The 20,217-nt window shown below is 37.9% G+C and overlaps 1 protein-coding gene across 14 annotated transcripts in view; it reads left to right on the top strand.

The window, feature by feature from the left end:
• Dock9 (dedicator of cytokinesis 9) overlaps nucleotides 1-20,217 on the top strand; it is a 259,631-nt gene that overhangs the window by 225,358 nt on the left and 14,056 nt on the right. For 9 of the 14 annotated variants that reach the window (XM_070002693.1, XM_070002697.1, XM_070002698.1 and 6 more), the window contains exons 44-48: nucleotides 856-913; nucleotides 3,659-3,765; nucleotides 13,223-13,345; nucleotides 13,979-14,092; nucleotides 15,619-15,765. In XM_070002693.1, coding sequence (XP_069858794.1) covers nucleotides 856-913; nucleotides 3,659-3,765; nucleotides 13,223-13,345; nucleotides 13,979-14,092; nucleotides 15,619-15,765 — 549 coding nt within the window. Of the gene's footprint in view, nucleotides 1-855; nucleotides 914-1,785; nucleotides 2,446-3,658; nucleotides 3,766-13,222; nucleotides 13,346-13,978; nucleotides 14,093-14,283; nucleotides 14,290-14,745; nucleotides 14,782-15,618; nucleotides 15,766-20,217 lie in introns of those variants that run through there. The other 5 variants (XM_070002702.1, XM_070002701.1, XM_070002705.1 and 2 more) reach the window with 4 other exon arrangements.

A 20,217-nucleotide genomic window follows, 5' to 3' on the forward strand; every position in this document is an offset into this window, starting at 1 on the left:
TGTAGGATGAGCTAAACCATGAGTGCCACCTCTTATGATTAGCCAGTGTAATAAATCAACTCCCTAACATAATTTCCTTCAGGTTTTAGACATAATCTGTACCTACTAAGCTGCTAATGCTGTTAGCTCACATGCACATCATGTGGAAGGTGTATGTTGGCTAGATAAGGATACCACATAGTGATGGCCAAGCAACTAATGAGGTCTGGACCTCATGAATCTTACCTTATTGTTGGCTTTATTTCCAAGAATTGTCTTTGATTTTTATGACAACATGGCAACTTATTGTAATTTTTTTTATTTTTAAGATACCTATTATTGAATTTAGTTGTTGGTTGGTTGGTTGGTTTTGGTTTTGGGAATTGAACCAAGGGCATGCTAAGTACAGATTGTAATACAGAGCTACATTCACAGCCCAGAATTTTTATTTAGAATTGTGTATTTGGAAAAATAAATAACAACCTGGCCTTTTTTAAGTTGGGAGAAAATATATTAACACTTGAAATTTTAATTATTCTCTCAGAATTCAGGAGGAAGCACACTTTTTCTTCAAATAGTTTTCCTTTTGCTTCAAGGGAAATGATACCAAAGCCTTTTGTAGAGTAAGAAAAAATGCTGTTTTTGTCTTTTGCATTAAAATGTAACCATTATAAATAGAAACAAAGTGTAGCAAATTTACCATTTGTTTCACCTCTCAGTTTCAAAATTTCAGTTTATGTGAATGACTCTACTGTTTTTGAAGATACATATTAGCTATTGTAATTGCTAGTTGGTGCCTGGGGATCTAATAAAAGCACATACCTTTGTTACATATGCTATTATAAATTATGTTTCTAAGACATCTTTTTATTATAGGCAGCAATGTGCTATGTCCACGTGACAGCCTTAGTGGCAGAATATCTCACACGAAAAGGTAAGGAATGATTCCTATGTTTTGTGACATGAACATGAAGCTGTACAAATCATCAAAAACAACTGAGAACCATGTAGGCAGATTTGGAGAGAGAGAGTGTGTGTGTGTGTATGTGTGTTTGTGTGTGTGTGTAACATGTTCATTATTTAATTCTCTGACATGACATTTACTTGACTTGGTGGGCACAGTGGGAATGTATTAAGGAGAAAAGTAGAGGGTATGTTATAAAACCGCTCACTGATGATGCCATTCTGCAGAAGAAAACAGTTAATGAGCTTTGTCTCTATCTATCCCTGACTGGTCAATTTAGAGCTAAAGATTTCTTTTCCCTTATGATAATAATCACTGGAACTGTTTATCAGTCAAAAGACAGTTGTAACAGGAAGTTATCAGACAGATTTCCTGGAACATAGCCCAGTTGGCTTTCTTGTGTGAGAAGACTACCATACTGCCTAGGGGAAAGTCAGGGGCATAATACATTTGTTCTCAGAGCAGCAGCCTGGAATTCTTTTATGATTCCTTCAGGCTAAACACCAGTTTCTCATTTCCACTTCCAAATCAGGATAGCACCAAAGGGTGGCATTTGGTTTGAAATACTGAGATTCTTGGAGAAGCTGGTAGTCTACACATTGAAACACCAGACAACAGCAGCACCAGATCTGGGCTAATGAGGTGTATATTTACAAAGTGAGAAGCATTATAAAGTTACAAGTGCCAATACTATGAAATGCCTATTTCTAGTACAGCTGGCTATTTTAAATGGAATTTAAGGGAACCCGGATTTGTCATACATCAAAGCCAGAGTGAAAAACCAAAAAAGGACTCCTATTCCTTTATTATTTCCTGCTAAGGCCTTTTATCCTCATGTTTAGAAGCTGAACTAGCTCTCCGGCAGGAGCCACCCCTGTTCCCCTACAGCCATAGCACCTGCCAGAGGAGGAGCCGGGGAGGTGAGCTTGAAGGTCACCCAGCTCCCAAGGATCTCCAGCTACTCTGTTCACATGCCATTTGGTGCTGTGGGAGTTTTCTATTTCAATTCTGCATCAACAGACTTCATGCTCCTTCTTTCCCTTTTTTCCTGGAATCTGCTGGAATCTGCTTCTATGGGCAATGAGAAGAAACCACTTAGGCCATTTTGGTTATTCCATTGGAGTGGCATGTTACATTTAAATGTACTCTGCAACCTACTCATTGGTGGTTGGCTTTTGCAACTTTATGTTGGGTGTGTTGATGTATCTTCAAGTTTCTAGACAATTGCTTTTCACTGGGAGCCTTTGGTTTCTGTATAACCAAATCAAAGTAAGGCTGCACTAGGATTGTGTTGGATGCTAGATTATCTGGGAGTGGCTAGAAATTTGAATTTCCATGTAACAGATAAGACCAAGTTCTACTTTCTCAAGGCTTGATTTTTAAATGCTCTTTATTCCTCATTTTCTTGAAATATGTGAAGTGTTGATTAAAGTTTTGACTTTACTTTTGGTTTGTTTGGCTGAGCTTTTTTGTTTTTGTTTTTAAGGGTTTTGTTTTTTTTAACTTTCTTATTTGTTTGTGTTTTGTAGTGCTGGGTAATTGAACCCAAGGCCTTACAGACATACCACAATGTCTAGCTCTGTTCACTTCCTTGTGAACAGCCATCACAAAATAGAATTGTACAACATTTTAATTCTTTACTCACTTAACATGTCACATAGACATAGTCCATCTAGCTGAAAACTTTTCCAGTGACTTCAACACAAAGAAAGATTCCAGTTGGGTTGTTATTGCAAAAAAAATCTGATTAGCCAGGCGATGGTGGCTCACACCTGTCATCCTAGCTACTGAGGAGGCTGAGATCTGAGGAGTGTGGTTCAAAGCCAGCCCAGGCAGGAAAGTCTATGAGACTCGGATCTCCAATAAACCACCAGAAAACCAGAAGTGGCACTGTGGCTCAAGTGGTAGAGCTCTTGCCTTGAGCTGAAGAGCTTAGGGACAGTGCCCAGGCCCAGAGTTCAAGCTCCACAACCGACAAAAAAAAAAAAGAATCTATGATTATCCTAGACATCAATCCTATCTCCAACCTTACATCTTTTTCCTTTGGTGGATCTGATATGTAGACGAGGAAGTGTTCATACTCTCTATTTCTCCTTACCCCCAGATAGTTGTGAGGAAACTAACTAAGCCCCTTCACATACATACACACTATTCTGCTCACAAATATAGCTGTTACATTTTATCTTAGTTGTACAGGCTACATCAGGAAGGATAATAATAATAATAATAATAATAATAATAATAATAATAATAAGGATAATAATAATAATCCCCATCAGAATTGGGGATTATTCTCAGCCTGAGTTGGTAAAATGACCAACTACTTGAAGGAAATAGAGTTGATTTTGAGTCATATATCTCTTTCATTAGCTTTAGCTCTTTTGTTTTTCTTGGTATCTGAGCAGGGATCATTATACCAAATCAATTTTTTTACTTCCCATTATTTTACTATTAACTTGATTCAAAGACTATTTCTCAATATATAGTTTACTGAAAGATTGAATCTTTTAATAAATGTGGGTGATAATTGAAAATGTGTTGAGAAAGACAGAGAAGGAGGTGAGGGTTAATTATAAGGATTTGAATAAAGAAAGCACATGGTGACCCCTATCCTCCCATGGGGATTCTGGCTGACAAAGGAGATTCAGGAAGAATCCTAAGATTCTGCTACACTCAGGTCACCAGCTCCTTTTCCTCTGCTCTCTCACCTTGTAGGCATGTTTAGACAAGGGTACACAGCCTTCCGGGTCATTACCCCAAACATCGATGAGGAGGCCTCCATGATGGAAGATGTCGGGATGCAGGATGTTCACTTTAATGAGGTGAGTGCTAGAGCTCAAGTAGGTGTTCAAGGACACATGTGCACAACATAATGACATTTCAGTCAACAGTAGACTACATACACAGCAATGTTCTCACAGAAGTGTATCACCTTGTGATGTCATAGCTATCTTAGTATATGTTCTCCCCATGATGTTCACAAAATAACAAAATGATCTAGGGATGAACTAACACAGTGTTAAGTGACTGTAATCAGGTATGTTGGGGTCTGACAGCCCTGCCAGTATGTCACCTCAGGGATTTCATCTCCATAATCATTGCCTCTACTCAGAGCCCTAAGTTAGATGATTCTTCAGACCACTGAAACACAGCAGCTGAAGTTCTACCATTCCCCTTCTTGGCAGTGCCTTCTTCTCTGGAGAGAGGGCCTTAAGGGACCAGTTTATAGTACAGTGATTCAGCACTTGTAGGAAAAGATCTGAAAAATCTACCGTAAGTTTCTTAGTCTTTCTAACATTTTTTCTGATTTTACTGCTATTTTAATTTGACTTTAGCTTTAATTAGTATCTCCAACTCTAGACATCTCCAGCATCAGACAGTCAAAGCTCTAAGAGGCCACACCAGACTCATGGCCAGAACAGCTGTCAGGAACAAGCACCTGGCTCTGCATGGGTCCTGAGCCCTGAGTCTCCAGGAAGCATGACCAACCTAGTCTACTGTCATGGAGAATAGAGAGCTTGATATTTCCATGGTTAAGAGTAACCATAAGCAAACATCTCCCATGGTAGGAACTAGTCCTATGGACTGGATTTATCACTTGATTCTCAAAGTGTGGTCCTGGAACCCTGTCAGGAAGCCTTGGAGACCTTTACTCTTCCCTGGAGGTCTGTGAAGATGCATTCTCTAAATGTGTCAACCCCAGCAACACATTAGGCAGGCTGTGGCAGGAGCTAAGAAAACCCCAGTTTTTCCTACAAAGTCAGACATTAACATGAGTGGCAACAAATGAAGGTTATTCTTTTCTCTTTTTCTCTCTATGTCAGAAATACCCTTTTCTTGTAGTAAAGTAATATTCTTGTTGACAATAGTACAGTTAACTAAGTTAACTAAGTTAACTTGATTAACAAGTTAACTTAGTTTTTATTTCTTATGTTATAAATATTGAAACATAAACAAAAATTCTTTGGAGTCCTTAGTAAATTTGAAGATAAATAAGGTGATTTTAAGTTCCAGTTGTTTAAGAACCACTGCTATAAATTGTCTAGTCTCAAATGACCATTGAAACTAAAAACTAAATGTGAAAGGGATGGGAAGGGGAAACAAAGGAGGAGGCAACAATCTTGATAAGAAATGTATCATTATCTTGCCCATATAATTGTAACCCCTCTATACTGTATTTTCACAATTAAAAAAAAACTAAATGTGAAAAAGGAGGATACTGTATCAGAAGTTTAAATGTTAAAATAAGTTTAGCCACCCTAAATAAAGTTTTCTAATTATTGTGATTAGAAAGCAAGAAAGTTGGTTATTCCATGGCAATAATAGCTCTTCTGTCTTCTCACTTTGAAGTGCCTAGGTAGACAGTAACAGTTTTACTTTTTTAACTCTCCATTTTGAAACCTATCACTGAGGGAGACAAGGCCCATATACTGTTGACTTGGAGCTCCTCCCTTCAAGGCGAAGTTTGATTGGAGCTTCTCTCTGAGAAGAGGTGTGACTATAATGTCTGCTTTGGGGAACCATTCTTGTACCTGCTACCTACTCAGACCTCTGGAGTACAACATTTTGTTTGCAATTAGATAAAGAAACTAACAATGCCAAGAGTAATTAAAGATTTGAAAGTAAACATTTTCCAGTAACTTATCCTACAGGGATGATAAAATGAAACCTATATGCTTATCTGATTTAATAGGCTAAAGTAGTTATAAGAACTTAATGATTTAGCCTGTGAAGCCAAATTAAGATGTTGTTGGGGAAACTTATGAGTGACACCGCTTTGGGGTAAAACTAAGCATTTGATGAGGACCACTTTGTCAGCTATTTCAGAATATGGATTTGCCATCCTGACCTTAAGTCATAAAGTTGGTAAATCTTTAACAAAGTCCATGGTACATGACAATCTGTAGTGGTTAGGATATGGACATCACAGTTATAAAGTTCAGCACAAACCCTGCACATCAAGATTAAGAGCAAGGGGAGGGGAAAGAAGAACATATTCTAAAAGTTGAGACAATAGAAACTGTCAAGTACATTTGCATATTGCTACCCAGATGTCTCAAGAAAAAGAACAATATGAAAATCTCTGCCAGAGAGAAAGGAGTTTGAGAAACGCCTGATAGGAAATAAGTGTGTGACACAGTATAATAATCATTGCCAATTTTAATCTGCATTCATAAATATAATTAAATGTCGTAAGTGGTCTCCTAAACTGATTTTTCAGGGGAGCTACCTAAAAATATACAATGTCTTAGCAGCAGGCACCCAGTAAGTTTTAATTGGTATCTTCATTCTTTGACTGATCCAAAGATTGACTCCCTCCCAGACATTTTTGATTAGATAAAAAGAAGCATCCAATTCATATTTTACAATCTGGAATTGTGCAGATTAAAATTTAAGCTCCCTAAAGTGCTCAATTTCTACAGGGCCCAAGTAGAAATAAATAATAATAAATCCCTTCTCTTAACTAATGACAAGCAGACCTGGCCGGACCTGGATGGCACATTTACGAAAGTAAAGAAAGTCTTATAGAGAGACAATTTTTAAATTTTCAGAGAGCATTTAGGAAAACCAATAAGGAAAGTTGCAGTATCACTTAAGTTAGTAACAGCTGGGTCCCTCCCCCTTATCTGAGAGAGCAAAGCGGGGTGGAAAATACATAGAGGTGCCACCTTACAGGACTTGTAGCCTTTACTAGAGATCTTATAATTGCACAGAGGAAAGGCATGAGAAGCTACCACCCTCACCTTCCCCTGTTCTACAGTCTCTTGGTAGGGCTTGCCATTGGCCCAACTCAGCTGATATTTTTTTGTAAGCCCAAATCAGTTCTCTTGGCACTCTGACTTCGTGTTTCAATCTTTTTTTCTTTTTTTTTTTTTTTTCTTTTTTTTTTTTGTCTGTCGTTGAACTCTGGGCCTGGGCGCTGTCCCTCAGCTCTTCAGCTCAAGGCTAGTGCTATACCACTTGAGCCATAGCACCACTGCCGGTTTTTGAGTGGTTTATTGGAGATAAGAGTCTCATGGACTTTCCTGCACGGGCTGGCTTGGAACGTGATCCTCAGATCTCAGCCTCCTGAATAGCTAGGATTACAGGGATAAGCCACCAGCACCCTGCTTGTTTCAATCTTATACTGTCAACAGGTATTCCTTTTGGGGTCCATTTAGTTCTGTTTTTTACATTTTCATGGTTATGGTTTTTAGTTGGTGATTTTGCAGTTTAAAATGGCCCCAGTGTACTACTAAAGTACTGCCTAAGAACCTAAGTAACATTACATGTGATATTTTATCACATTATTCTATAATCTTTATCGTGCATGAGGTTCTAGTGGATTGGGCATGAATTTAATGTTAACAGTACAGGTTATATTAGGTGACTTTACACAGATATATACAAAACAAAGCTATATATGGATTGGTTAGTGAAAATGTTGTAACCAGAGGCTTACACAAGGAACCTTAATGCTCTTTCCTAGGAAATGGGCCAGTGCTCACTTAGCAGTCTTCATGGTAACTCTATAGAATGGAGCCTTTCCTAAGATGAAGACAATTGACTATGTAGCCTGCTAGCTGTTGTTTTATAAAGCAACAAGTCTCACTTGCAGTTACCATTGAGTATACTTACCATTATATGAACTTAACTCTGCAAGTCTCTGAATTCTGTGAGCCAATTGTTTCTGTTCAGAAACAACTGCCAGTAACAAACATAAAAAGTTACATCAATAGGATATCTCAGAAATCAAAAGATCCTTTCAATGTTCACTGTTTACGACCCATCTAGGTTTGGTGATATAACCCTACAGAGCTACTTAACCATCCACTTTTCCTTGACTAAGAGTGCTCAAAAGAACCATGAGCCAGTGGCTCGTGCTTGTAATCCTAGCTACTCGGGAGGCTGAAATCTGAGGATCGTGGTTCATAGCCATCCCAGGCAGGAAAGTACATGATACTATTATCTCCAATTAACCACCAGAAAACTAGAAATGATGCTGTGGCTTAAAGTGTTAAGCACTGCCTTGAGCAAAAAAAGCTTAGGAATAGTGCCCAAGGTCTGGTTCTAGCCCCATGACTAACAACAACAACAAACTATATAACTTGAGTTAGTGTTTCCTCACTAGTAGGAGATTTTCCCAACAATGGTAGTAGTGAATAAGGAACTTGAGAAACTATTCTACTTTTGCCTGATACCAGAACTTGTTGCCCTGCTTCATGGTGAAATACATACAGGGACTACTTGGGCACTGGACCAGGTGCTGGGGATAAAAGGGTGAGCAAGACAGAATCCTTGCCAGAACTTCAGATGCTTTCTTTCCATTGAGAAGAGACAGTCCCTGTGAATACAAATTCAAAGTTGTCTGAATTCTTTTGTCCTAGACATTTCTAATTTGACATGCTGATTCATTCCACAGACTGCCTATGGTGACTTGTACTATCACAGGGTTTATGAGTGAGGAGCTTGCCCTCCTATGTTAGTCTCATTAGGAATTACTTACATTCCTATTATAAATAGATGATTCTCTTTCTTGTCCTTCATATCTTGATTCCATTGGATGGGTATACAGCTCAGGAATCAGCACTTTAAGAAGCATCCCACGTGATTATTCTGATGACAATTGTGAGATGTTTCTTCAGAAACAGTGTTAATCATAGAAGTGTTATAAAAATGTGAGTTATGCTGAACCTGTACAATCAGGTGCCACTGCCCAAACAAGATCATAGGTTTAATTATTACCAAATGGTAGGTGGTAAAGACAGCATCTAGCTTTATAGGTAAGGTTGATTAAGTCAAATTAATCCTAAGATGGAGTGAAGGATATCTAAATGAAAATATTTAAAATACCCTGCACAAGTACATTCTTATACTGTCATTTTTGTGCTCGTGTGTATACACACACACACACACACACACACATACACACACACACACACACACACACACACATACCACAGCATTCATGTGCTACTTCCACAGACAGATGCTCAGTGCCCTTAATTGTATCAACATGACACCCTTGAAAACAGAACTGCCTAATTACATTTTTAAAAGCTTCCTCAATGGCTTCTGACCTTGGTGCACTGAAATCTTTAGGTCTAGTCTAATATCATAAAATGTGTATTTTCTGGATGCATAGAGTTAATTAGCCACCATCTCCCCAACAAGTTCCTTTCTTATGTCAACAATTTAGGGGGAAAACAATGCCTTTGTGCTTAAACAAGCAAGGTGATAAAACCATTAGGCATCTGGATGTCTACCTTTCAAGGGTATCACTCAGACTACTTTCTGGATTGGTTCCCAGATATAGTGACTTCTGAGAATTTAAATATGCAGAATTTGTACTGAGAATACACACACACACACACACACACACACACACACACACACACATGTACACACAAACACATACACACACATATACTCCAATGTTTAGTTATATATTTTAGTCTTTATGGCTTATTATAATTAGACATATTATCTCCTATTTGTAATTACTGCCTATTATTTCTATTCAAAGAATTGTTACTCAATACATATTCACTGTAAATGTCCATTTATAGAGTTTATATTACCTTGAATATTTATCTTACCAAACTTTGCTTTGAGGCAATTATCCACACTCTATTTTTATGAGAAAAGGATTTAGGAGATGTGTATACATACATAAACACACATATACATATATATATATATACATATATATATATATATATATCCATCCCATTCTTGGGAAATGTGTACTAATACATACTATACTAATTGCCTTTTATAGTATGTATTATCATTTATTTAAAATAGTAGGTGGTGTTTTAATGCCTAGAGAAGAAGATAAATTAATATTTAATAAAGTATAAAAGTTGTTGATATGCTATCCCCTCATTCTCAATAACTATTAAGAATTGTTTTGCTAGGCACCCAGGGCTCATACCTGTTCCTGCCAGCCCAGGCAAAAAAGTCCAGGAGAATCTTATTTCCAATTAGCCACCAAAAAACAACAACAACAACAACAACAGAAGTGGAGCTGTGGCTAAAGTGGTAGAACACTAGCCTTGAGCAAAAAAGCTCAGGGACAGTGCCTAGGTCCTGACTTCAAGTCCCAGGACTAGTACCAAAAAAATAATAATAATAATTTTTTTGGTGATATTCTTTATTCATAATGTTTACTGCTGTTTGCTTTATCGCATTTTCCCAACCATTCTGGGGAATCTCTCTTGTTTGATATCCATTTTTCATAGCAAACATAACAGATTTCTCAATAATGAGTTCATCTATCTATGATCATACATAAATATATGTTATAGAATCATACATACTACTTGAATCCAGGTTTCACTGTTACTAAGCCTCCCACCAGTCTGTCTGTTGAATAAATTAGGAAAAAGAAATATTCAAGATAGTATTTACCAGTTAGAAACATTTGACTCTGGAGAGTACCCATAGAGTCTACTGAGTATGTATTTATGAAGGAAGAAAATCTATTTAAAATATACCTGAAAAATTGTTGCACAGATACCTTGATAGACAACCATTTTAAAGTAAGTAACATGGTCCTTGTCTATTGTGATAACTGATATATGTCTAAATGTGTGTTTGGGTCTCAAAATTATCGTAGTTTTTGTTTGTTTGGGGGTTTGGGGGGTTTTTGGTTTTGGGGTGTTTTTTTTTGGTCAGTCGTGGGGCTTGAACTCTTCTTCATTTAATTTTTATTTTACATAGAGAACTTCAAGTGTGTGAGTTTGGTTTGTTATTTCTTCCCACTCCCCCAGCCTCCTGTCTTTCTACTCTCTGATTCATATTTTATCCTCTACCCCATCGAAGTCCTCAGATACAATACTGTCTTCATTCCCAAGCCTTCAGTGGAGCTATTTCCTCTCTGCTCCCATTGTCACTTCCTCTCTTTGTGTCTCTTGAGTCACCCTTTAAAACTCAATCATCACTTTCTATACCTCCCCTATCATCTTTAGATGGGTACATTCTTCTCTGCATTCCTGACTCCTTGCAATTTCTTATCAGTACACTTATTCTTTATAGACCCATCTCCTACTCTAGACTCTGATCTCTGTGAGAGCAGAGGAGTTAGCTTCCTCATTACCAACCCAGGTATCCACTGGCTAGTGTTAAATAAACCAGTGCCTTGCATATTTGAAATCACTGTGATTTCCTGTCTTTGTTATCTTACCATGCATGGCACTTCTCTTTCAACTGGTGGCTACTTGTCTCTTGTACGTAAATTCTGGCAGCTGTGAGGATGACTGTGTGATTTGGAGGGTCTCTATCTACTTCAAAGAAAGTTTCTTTTATGTCATATAGCCTAACAGACCATCTGTATTAACTAGCTTTTCATAATTGTGACAAATACTTGAGAGAAAAAGTTTAAAAGAAGTAAAGATTAGTCAGGCACTGGTGGCCACACCTGTAATCCTAGCTACTCAGGCTGGCTGAGATCTAAGGATTGTGGTTCAAATCCAAGCTGGAAAGCCCATGAGACTATCTCCAGGTAACCACCAGAAAACTGGAAGTGGCACTATGGCTCAAAGTGGTAGAGCACTAGCCTTGAGCAAAAGAACTCAGGGACAGTGCCCAGGTGGTGAGTTCAAATTCACAACTGGGGGAATAAAAAATGAAGGAAAGATTAGCTGATCAGGATATACTCATGGAGCTGCTGGAGTAGTATGCAGATGGACTTTAGAAAGATTAGCTGGTTTATGCCTGTAATCCTAACTAATCAGGAGGCTGAGATCTGGGGATTGAGGTTTGAAGCCAGCCCTGGCAGGAAAGTCTGTGAGACTCATATCTCTATTTCACCACCAAAAAAAAAAAAAAAAAAAAAGAGCCAGAAGTGGAGCTGGGGCTCAAGAGCAGTGCCCAAACCCTGAGTTCAAGCTCTAGGAAAAAAAGAAAAGATTCATTATTTGATTGTATTTCAAAAGTTTAAGCCCATGGTCTGCAAGCTGTTTCTGGGCCATGATAAGGCAGAACATCATGATCGATGGCCATGGTAAAGCAGAGGTGTTCATGGTGCCCAGGAAGCAGAGAAAGAACAGGACAAGGAGTACCAACATACCATTCAAGGGCTTACTCCCAGTCAACTCCCTTCTCCAACTAGGCCCTACTTCCTAAATTTTCTACCACCTCCAAAAAGAATGCCACCAGCTGAAGACACAGCCTTCAACACATGAACCTGTGGGATGTATTTCTTATTTAACCCATAACACCATGCAAAATATGGCCTCCACACTTGGGAAAAATATATCAAGCAGTTTTTATGAATCACAGACTTAATTTTATGCACATACATTTGGGTTTTTTGTTTTTTTTTTTTTTTTTTTTTGTCGGTCGTGGGGCTTGAACTCTGGGCCTGGGCGCTGTCCCTCAGCTCTTCAGCTCAAGGCGAGCGCTCTACCACTTGAGCTACAGCGCCACTTCCGGTTTTCTGGTGGTTTATTGGAGATAGGAGTCTCACGGTCTCTCCTGCCTGGGCTGGCTTTGAACCGCGATCCTCAGATCTCAGCCTCCTGTGTAGCTAGGATTACAGGCGTGAGCCACCAGCGCCCGGCTACATTTGGGTTTTTTAAGCTCAGTGTCAAGCATGGTGCTTTGCACATGGTAGATGTTTGGTACAATATTTGAACAGATGATTGTTAATGAATGAAAAGAATCAGTAATATGATAGATATTTATAACTTTTTAATTCACTGACAAACAACTTTCTTTTTTATAAAATTGCATTAAAATCACTCCAGATTCTGAGCTATAACTGCTAAAGTGTGAAATTAAGAATCTCTGGGTCTCACAACTTTCTGTGTAGGACTCTAGTATTTCAATACCTCCAGTATTTCAATAAGATGAAGACTTGTCATGCTTAGGGTAGAGGCTTGAAATAAAAGTCTTAGGGAACACATCTTCGTAATGCGAACACAAAGGAAAAAGATGGTGTTTAGTTTTCTGTTCTTGACTTTGCCTGTCACTATTGTGGTGATTATTACATAAATCTGGCTTTAACAAGACCTATGATGAAGCCTGAAACACTGACATGCCTTTTTATAAGTTCAATCACACGAAATGACAGTTTTATTTATGTGTAACATATGACATAAGAGTTAAATGGCCTTGCATTGTTAATATGGTTCTGATTAATTGATTTACAATTGCTTTTAAAATGTTCAGTATCTCTTGTATATTTTGAAATTTCACCCCTACCCATCTTACTGGTTAGGGATTGCACAAAAAATACAACATTGTATTCTTTGTAATGCTCTTCTCTGGCTGGTGGTCTTCCTCTTTGATCAGGATGTACTGATGGAGCTGCTGGAGCAGTGTGCAGATGGACTTTGGAAGGCAGAACGCTATGAGCTGATTGCCGACATCTATAAACTCATCATCCCCATTTATGAGAAGCGGAGGGATTTTGAGGTATCTCGATTTTTGGCTTTATATACAAGGACAATGGGATGACATGTTCCAGATCTACTGCAAGAAGGGCAGACAGGCTTTGGTTCATTGATAACCATGGTCTCTGACTTTACACATTCTACCAAAAGAGATCACCAGGCACCACACCTAAGAGTTATTAGGCATTACATATATGTGGGGTGGCCCCACCTCTACACAGACGTCCCCACATCTCAAACTACAAGATTTCTACCCCAGCACTTCACTTCAAAAGGTCATCAAAAGAAGAGCATTGTAATCAGCAAGTGCCCTTTTCATCAGAGGTCCACCATTGCCCTTAGCACATAAAATGGAGTAGGAATAGTAGGAGTAGGTGGTATCAGGGCCCGCTCCAAAATCTTGTATTAACTTGAAAATAGAATTTGCTTACCATCATGTGGAAGTTCAATGGGTCCTCATAGGCTGGCTGGCTTTTTGAGTAGGAAGCAGTGCAGCTAATATTGGTTGCAAGTTATGAAGTCAAAATACATTCTTGCTTTTTTTTTTTACTTATGGTCAAGGAATTTTCACCTACTTTATCACGTTTGGTTGTCATTTTAAAATTGATTCAGCTATTTACAAATGAGATGACATGGGTTCTGTTCTGCTTTTCAGAGGCTATCCCATCTGTATGACACACTACACCGGGCTTATAGCAAAGTGACTGAGGTCATGCACTCAGGCCGCAGACTTCTGGGAACCTACTTCCGGGTGGCCTTTTTTGGACAAGTGAGTCTTCCCTCAATTCTGTAAGCTGTCCTAAGTCCTGTTTTATAAAGTAACAATATCTTATATTTTTCTGTTCTATAAATGCTAATTTGATAAATTTGTCATATTTTGTATGGTTCTTATCTTCCTCCATAGTAAACTTTCTGCTTTTTTTTCCTTTCTTTCTGTCTTTTCTTTATTACTTTCTTAAGGCAGCGGTAAGTTCTTTCTTCTTAAGATCTTAACATGCTTAGCAGCATCTTTGGTACTTCATTGTGGTTTGCAAGTTTCCTTTTCAAGTGTGTATGTATTTTGTCCAGTCATCACAAATTCCAAAGAGAAAATTAACATTGTATTTCATGTACAGAAATAAATCATCTGTTTCCTTATACATCTGTATTGCATGTTTTAAACCAAAATTAAGACTTTATGGTTTCTTTGTTTCTGTGCATCTTTATCTTTTGTTAAAATAATATCTCTATGAGTGTATTTGTCATTGTAATATTTGAGAAACCTTATATGAGAGTTTATTTAAATTTAACTTTAATTTTAACCTTCAAGCTCTAACATTATTAAATGGTACAAGTTATATCCATTTATTTAGAGTGGGTGGTTTTCTATGAGCATTATATAACCTTCAATTTATTCTGTTATTGTCTTTTATAACTTTATAGCAATACCAGTTTACAGACAGTGAAACAGATGTGGAGGTAATTATAGTAAATGCCTAAAAGCAAGTAATGTAGTGAAATTATTGCATCTAAACTCCTGGTTTGATGTGGATTTTTTTTGTTTCATCTTATCCTATTTTGGTTTTTTACATATATGATTTTTGTACCCTTTTCTCTTTTATTTTAGATGAGAAACTTTTTAAATTTTTATTTCAAATATTAACCCCAACTGGACTTTTTAATATTCAACCTTTTTCACTTCCCATACAGTTTGAAGCCTTGTGGTCAAATGTGATTGGTGCTAAACAATATATATTCTGCTATTGTGCAACAGACCTTTAATACTTTTCTCATCAGTACATCTACATAGAATTTATTCAAACTGTGATTTTTGCTCTACCTACTGTAGACCCAAATGCTTCAGGTCATGCTGTAAAACCTACTGTGTAAATGGAAGATGTCAGGAGAGGGACATGTGTGCATTTCTGAGGCCTGACTGTCTTAGGCTGCTAGTCATTCTGAGTTCTGCTTCCTGGGAATGTGAAACAGGCTTGACTGTCATTAGATTTCACTGAGAGCTCATAGTCTTGAATCCAACTCTTTCATTTCACTTAATACTTAATGACAACATTCTCAAATAAGCTTGCGATTTTATGTTTTTCCTTTATCTTGGCACCCAAACTCCACATTCTTACCATTTTCTTTCCTATTTAGACAGCCTGCTCAAATAGGATTTTATTTTAGAATCATTCCTTGTGGTTTTTGTTTGTTTGCTTATTTGGTTTTTTTCACCCTTGTAACAAAAAAAAGCCCTTCCTGGATAGTAAGCCTTGGGCTAATATTCAGGGCCAACACTAATTATGCTTTATGTCACAGGGATTCTTTGAAGATGAAGATGGAAAGGAATATATTTACAAAGAACCCAAACTCACACCTCTGTCTGAAATTTCTCAGAGACTCCTTAAACTTTACTCAGATAAATTTGGTTCTGAAAATGTCAAAATGATTCAAGATTCTGGAAAGGTATGACTGTTTACAGATAAATTTCATATCAATGAAATATTGTTTTGACTAATCACATATTATTGATTATACAATATATTCATAAATTTATTTTAAAAAATTAAGGACAGTTAGTCTTTAATAGTGGTTACATTTTTGTGCTTTCCATTACATGCTTGATATTAAGTAAACCTTCACTACATAATTGTTAAAGTATCTTCTTTTAGCCAGATATGGTATGTACCTCTAATCCTAGCACTCAAGATACAGGAAGGTCATGAGTTCAAAGCCAGCCCAGGCTACACAGAATTTCAACCTAGCTGGGAGCCATATAGAGAGACCCTATCTCAACAAAAACAAAAAAGAATGTAAAAAGTATGGGTAGGAATTAGCATCTTCTTTTACAAAATAATTAAAATCTGAAGAGATTTTGCTATTTTTAGTCCCAATACTTAGGAACTCTGAGAGAGCAAAATTCCAAAGTTCTGTTCCACACTGCCCCTTTCTTCTGCATTGAGCGCAGTACACAAGCCTTGCCTTATTCTGTATTTGCTGATGGATGAATGGACAGATTGGCAGACCAAGGAACTGACTACTAGCCAGTATGACTGAGAAGACTACTTCCTGTTTAGAGTGGTTATCCTCTGGTGTTTGGCTCTCAGGAGGACCCTTTCTAAATCTCCATCATTATCCTGAAGAATATCTGAGCCAACCTATTCAGCACATCTCTAAGAAGCTGGTGTCCCTCCCCTTCCCTCAAAACGTTTCACTGATGGGCATGGTAGCCCTACCTATATCAGTAATCTCACTACTCAAGAGGCTGATGAAAGATGGTCCTGAGTTCAGGGCTGGCCTAGGCTACATGGCGAGACCTTGTCTTGCTGGTTGACCTCTGTTCCTGATCAAGATGCATTGCACTCATAAGTTGCTATGTTAAATTGAAACCTCTGTGTATAACTACTTAAAGATAATTTTTAATATTTTTATTATCTTCAAGTAGTTATACAAAGGAGTTGCCATTCACCAAATCAGTTTATGAATATAGGGCAACTTGATCATGGTCACCCCTTTCAACATACTTACCCACCCCTCCCTTTCCCTTACTTATCTTAATTTTGGATTACATACTCGATTTTTTTGCCTTTTAACAAAGCAGTTTATATATGCAGTGCATCTTGATTTTGATCATCACTTCAAAGTCTTCACCCCCTTTCAACCTACCCCTTCTCTTATATTTCTCAATTCTGTGGTATATTCAATGAATTCTTGCCTGCGTGCTCCCCTCTTCCATGCTTCATTCTTCTGTTCTTTTCCCCTTGGCACCACCTCTTGCAGTTATCTATTTTTTTGTATTTATTTTATTGGGCTTTCATTTAGTCTTGTTGAAGAACTGTACTATTTGTACTCTCCATAGAGTCTATTTTCTTTGTTAATTCATTTGTAACCACTTGCTTACCACCCAGTGTGTTAACGTTTTTAATATTTAAAAAAAACCCTCTGGTACTCAACTCTCCAGCACTAAGAGCCCTGCCTATTTCTAAGGGCTCCTTTGGAATGGTCTGCAATCCTTTGTCTTGGTCTGCAATCCTTTGTCTTTCCCAAACCCACAGTCTAGAATCTGTTTCCCTTTCTCCAGAGAAGAATACTTCAGTCTCCTAATACTTCAGTCTTCTGCCCAAGTTGATAGGGAGCTAGGTAGGGAAAAGAGAAAGAAGATGCAGAGTTCTGGATGCAGTAGAGGAGATAAGAGGCCCAAAACTCAGTCTACAGCCTCTCACTTAGCCACCCTTGTTCCACCCTCTCTATGCCTTGTCTCTGCCTTCCACTGACACTAATGGACCTACTTTGAACCTCCCCAGAGCAGTTTCTCCAGGAGATGACTTGTTTCTGTGGGATAGGGACTAGGTAAAGGAACTCAGAGTTTCCAACTCCAAGTGCAGCCTTTGGTCTTTTCCTCCTCGCGCCTTATATGATCACTCCGATTCTAGGGAGTGCAAGTGCTGCTTTTCCTTGAGTTTCTGAAAGGTACACTGACTCCACTTACTTTTCTAGCCAGGGGGTCATAATACTCTTCCCCGTCAGGTAGCACATCTCCACATGCCTGTCTTCTAAAAATTTATTAAAATCTCTCATTCAGGGGCTGGGAAGGTAGCTCAGTGGTAGAGTGCTTGCCTTACATGCATGAGGCCCTGGGTTCGATTCCTCAGCACCACATAAGCAAAAAGAAAAAAGCCGGAAGTGGCGCTGTGACTCAAGTGGTAGAGCGCTAGCCTTGAGCTGAAGAGCTGAGGGAGAGCGCACAGGCCCAGAGTTCAGGCCCCATGACTGGACCCAAAAAAAAAAAATCTCTCATTCACTATTTTCTTATCCTCCTTCCTGGGTCCTTGTGGGTTAATTCTCAATGTAATTTTAACAGAGTTGCATGAAAAGAAAGAGATTAACGCATGTTTTAAAAAGCTCATCACAACCTTATTAAGACCCACTTACTCCATAGATTAAATTTCTCAGGTCCACTTTGCCTTTTTTTTTTCCTCCAAAACCAAAACCCTTGTCTGGATCAAACATTGATTGAGAACATTACAACCTTTTCTCCAGGGACATAATAATTATTCTATCCTCTTTTATATATGCATCTCTTTGTATAGCAACTTAAATAGTTAAAGAATTCTTTTCCAGCTACCCTCTTCACTTCCCTAACACAAAGCACCATGCTTTACTTTTGCTCCTAGAACATGAAGAGCAGAGTAATAACACCAAAAACCAGGCAATGAGGTTTCATGTTCACTGACTGAAAGTGTTTCTCCTTGAGAAAGCAAAACTTTGGTAGGTTTAAATAAAGTTAAAATAACTAACTGGGCTCAATAGCTTAAGCCTGTAGTTCTAGCTACTTGGGAATCAGCGATTGAAGATCATAGTTCAAGGCCAGCACAGGCAACAAAAAGTTCACAAGACTCCATCGCAACCAATGCCTGGACACAGTAGTGAATGCTTATCATCCCAAGACACTAGGAAGCACATAGTCCATGCAAGACCCTAACTAAAACAATAACATATGTAAAAGAGGCTAACAAAGTGGCTCAAGTGGTAGAGTGCCTGCCTACCACCAGTGAGGTCCCAAGTTCAATTTCAGTACCACCACCAAAAAAAAAAAATTGTAATGTTTAGCCACCTGGTTTTGTCTAAATAAGAATAACATCCTTTGACTTTATTTTCTTGCCTTCTAAATATAAGACATTCTCACATTTATTTTTACTTTTCTTCACAAACATCTGTTATAACAGTGAAACATCTTGTTCTCATTCACTAGCCCATGCTGTTACAAGTTCTTGGCACAGCCATTTCTTCCATATCCATTTTCATTACTCTCAAAGATTAAATATAATTAAGGTAAAATTGATTTGTCTCTCTAGTAAATTAGCTTTTGTTTCTTTATGGAAAATGTGATTTTCTATCACATCACAGACACGAAAACACCAGCAGTTCTCACAGCATAGCTGTGAAATTAGTCTCAGATTAATCTTTACCTGTTTTAAATTAACCAGAAGCTATTGCATCTAATCTGATTTGATTACAGATTAGTGATCAATTGGGGGCCTTTCAGTCATATTACTAAAAAACATTTTTAAGCCAAATATATAAAAATAAGGTTTAGAAAAGAGAAAAAAAATCTGGACTTGATGGAATAGGGAGTCATAAACAAGAAAACTATCAGGGTTTCTGTAAAAAAAATTAATGTTATGAGAGAGAAATAGGGAAATTCTAAATTAATCAAGAATAAAGAAAATGGAAGTGGTGCTGTGGCTCAAGCTGTAGAGCATGTGCCTTGAGCTGAAGAGCAGAGGGACAGCACCCACGCCCAGAGTTCAAGCCCCATGACTGACCAAAAAACAAACAAAAAAATGAAACAACTAAATAAGAAGTGTATTCATTGTTAAGATTCTGTTTCAAACACAGCTTTATAGTTATAACATTAAAAATTACATTCTAGGCACATATATGTATATACATGTGCATAAATACATGGTTTATGGATTTTAAAAACATACTCATATAACATACACTGTTAGCAGTGTTTGTCTTAGTGTTAAGTATGTGGGTATTCCCTGTATCATTTCTTCCAACCTTTCTAAATTTTTCCAAAATATTAACTAATAAAAATTTGGAAGCTAGGTGCCAGAGGCTCGTACCTGAACCACATGGGAAGCTGAAATCAGGAAGATCGCAGTTGCAGGCCAGCCCTGACAGAAAAGTTTACCTTGGAAAAAGTCTGAAGGGAAGAAATTGAGTGTGGTAGTGGGGACCTGTCATCCCAGCAGGGACAGGAAATGTAAACAGGCAAAATGTGGTCTATACATGCACCTGACAAAAAGTAAGATCCTGTCTCAAAAACATCCAGTTCAAAAAAGGACTAGAGACAGGTCTCAACAGTAGAATCCCTGCCTAGTAAGCACCAGACTCAGCAAACCCCTGTAC

The sequence above is a fragment of the Dipodomys merriami genome, unplaced genomic scaffold (genome assembly GCF_024711535.1).
Source record: "Dipodomys merriami isolate MVZ:Mamm:240054 unplaced genomic scaffold, mDipMer1.0.p SCAF_6, whole genome shotgun sequence".
NCBI classification, from domain to species: domain Eukaryota; kingdom Metazoa; phylum Chordata; class Mammalia; order Rodentia; family Heteromyidae; genus Dipodomys; species Dipodomys merriami.